Consider the following 274-nt stretch of genomic DNA (forward strand, 5'->3'; position numbering starts at 1 on the left):
ATAACTCTGCAATGGAAACCAGTGAATGGCATCCCCAACTATATCCTTAAGTTCAATGAAAGAGAGAAAAATGTCACTGCATCAGGGCTTCAACGGAACTACACAGCACCAGATCTCACAAGTATGACTGAATACAACTTCACTCTCTTCACTGTGTTTGAAGATATCAGAAGCAGAGGAGTAACCATCACTGCATTTACTGGTAAGGTTTTTTTTATACATATTCTTTTCCAATACATGTGTGTTTGTCCACCTTTGTTGTCCTTTTTCTGTT

The 274-nt window shown here is 38.3% G+C and overlaps 1 protein-coding gene across 1 annotated transcript in view; it reads left to right on the top strand.

Annotated features, from left to right (window-relative positions):
• Positions 1-3: 3 nt before the first annotated feature.
• The window catches only part of LOC116671613 (receptor-type tyrosine-protein phosphatase H), a gene marked incomplete at its 5' end in the record, with an annotated part of 14,400 nt that continues 14,129 nt past the window's right edge, over positions 4-274 (top strand). Inside the window, one exon of the mRNA XM_032502958.1 lies at positions 4-202. Within this exon, the coding sequence (XP_032358849.1) occupies positions 4-202 (199 nt within the window). The remainder of the gene's footprint in view (positions 203-274) is intronic.

The sequence above is a fragment of the Etheostoma spectabile genome, chromosome 21 (genome assembly GCF_008692095.1).
Source record: "Etheostoma spectabile isolate EspeVRDwgs_2016 chromosome 21, UIUC_Espe_1.0, whole genome shotgun sequence".
Lineage (NCBI taxonomy): Eukaryota > Metazoa > Chordata > Actinopteri > Perciformes > Percidae > Etheostoma > Etheostoma spectabile.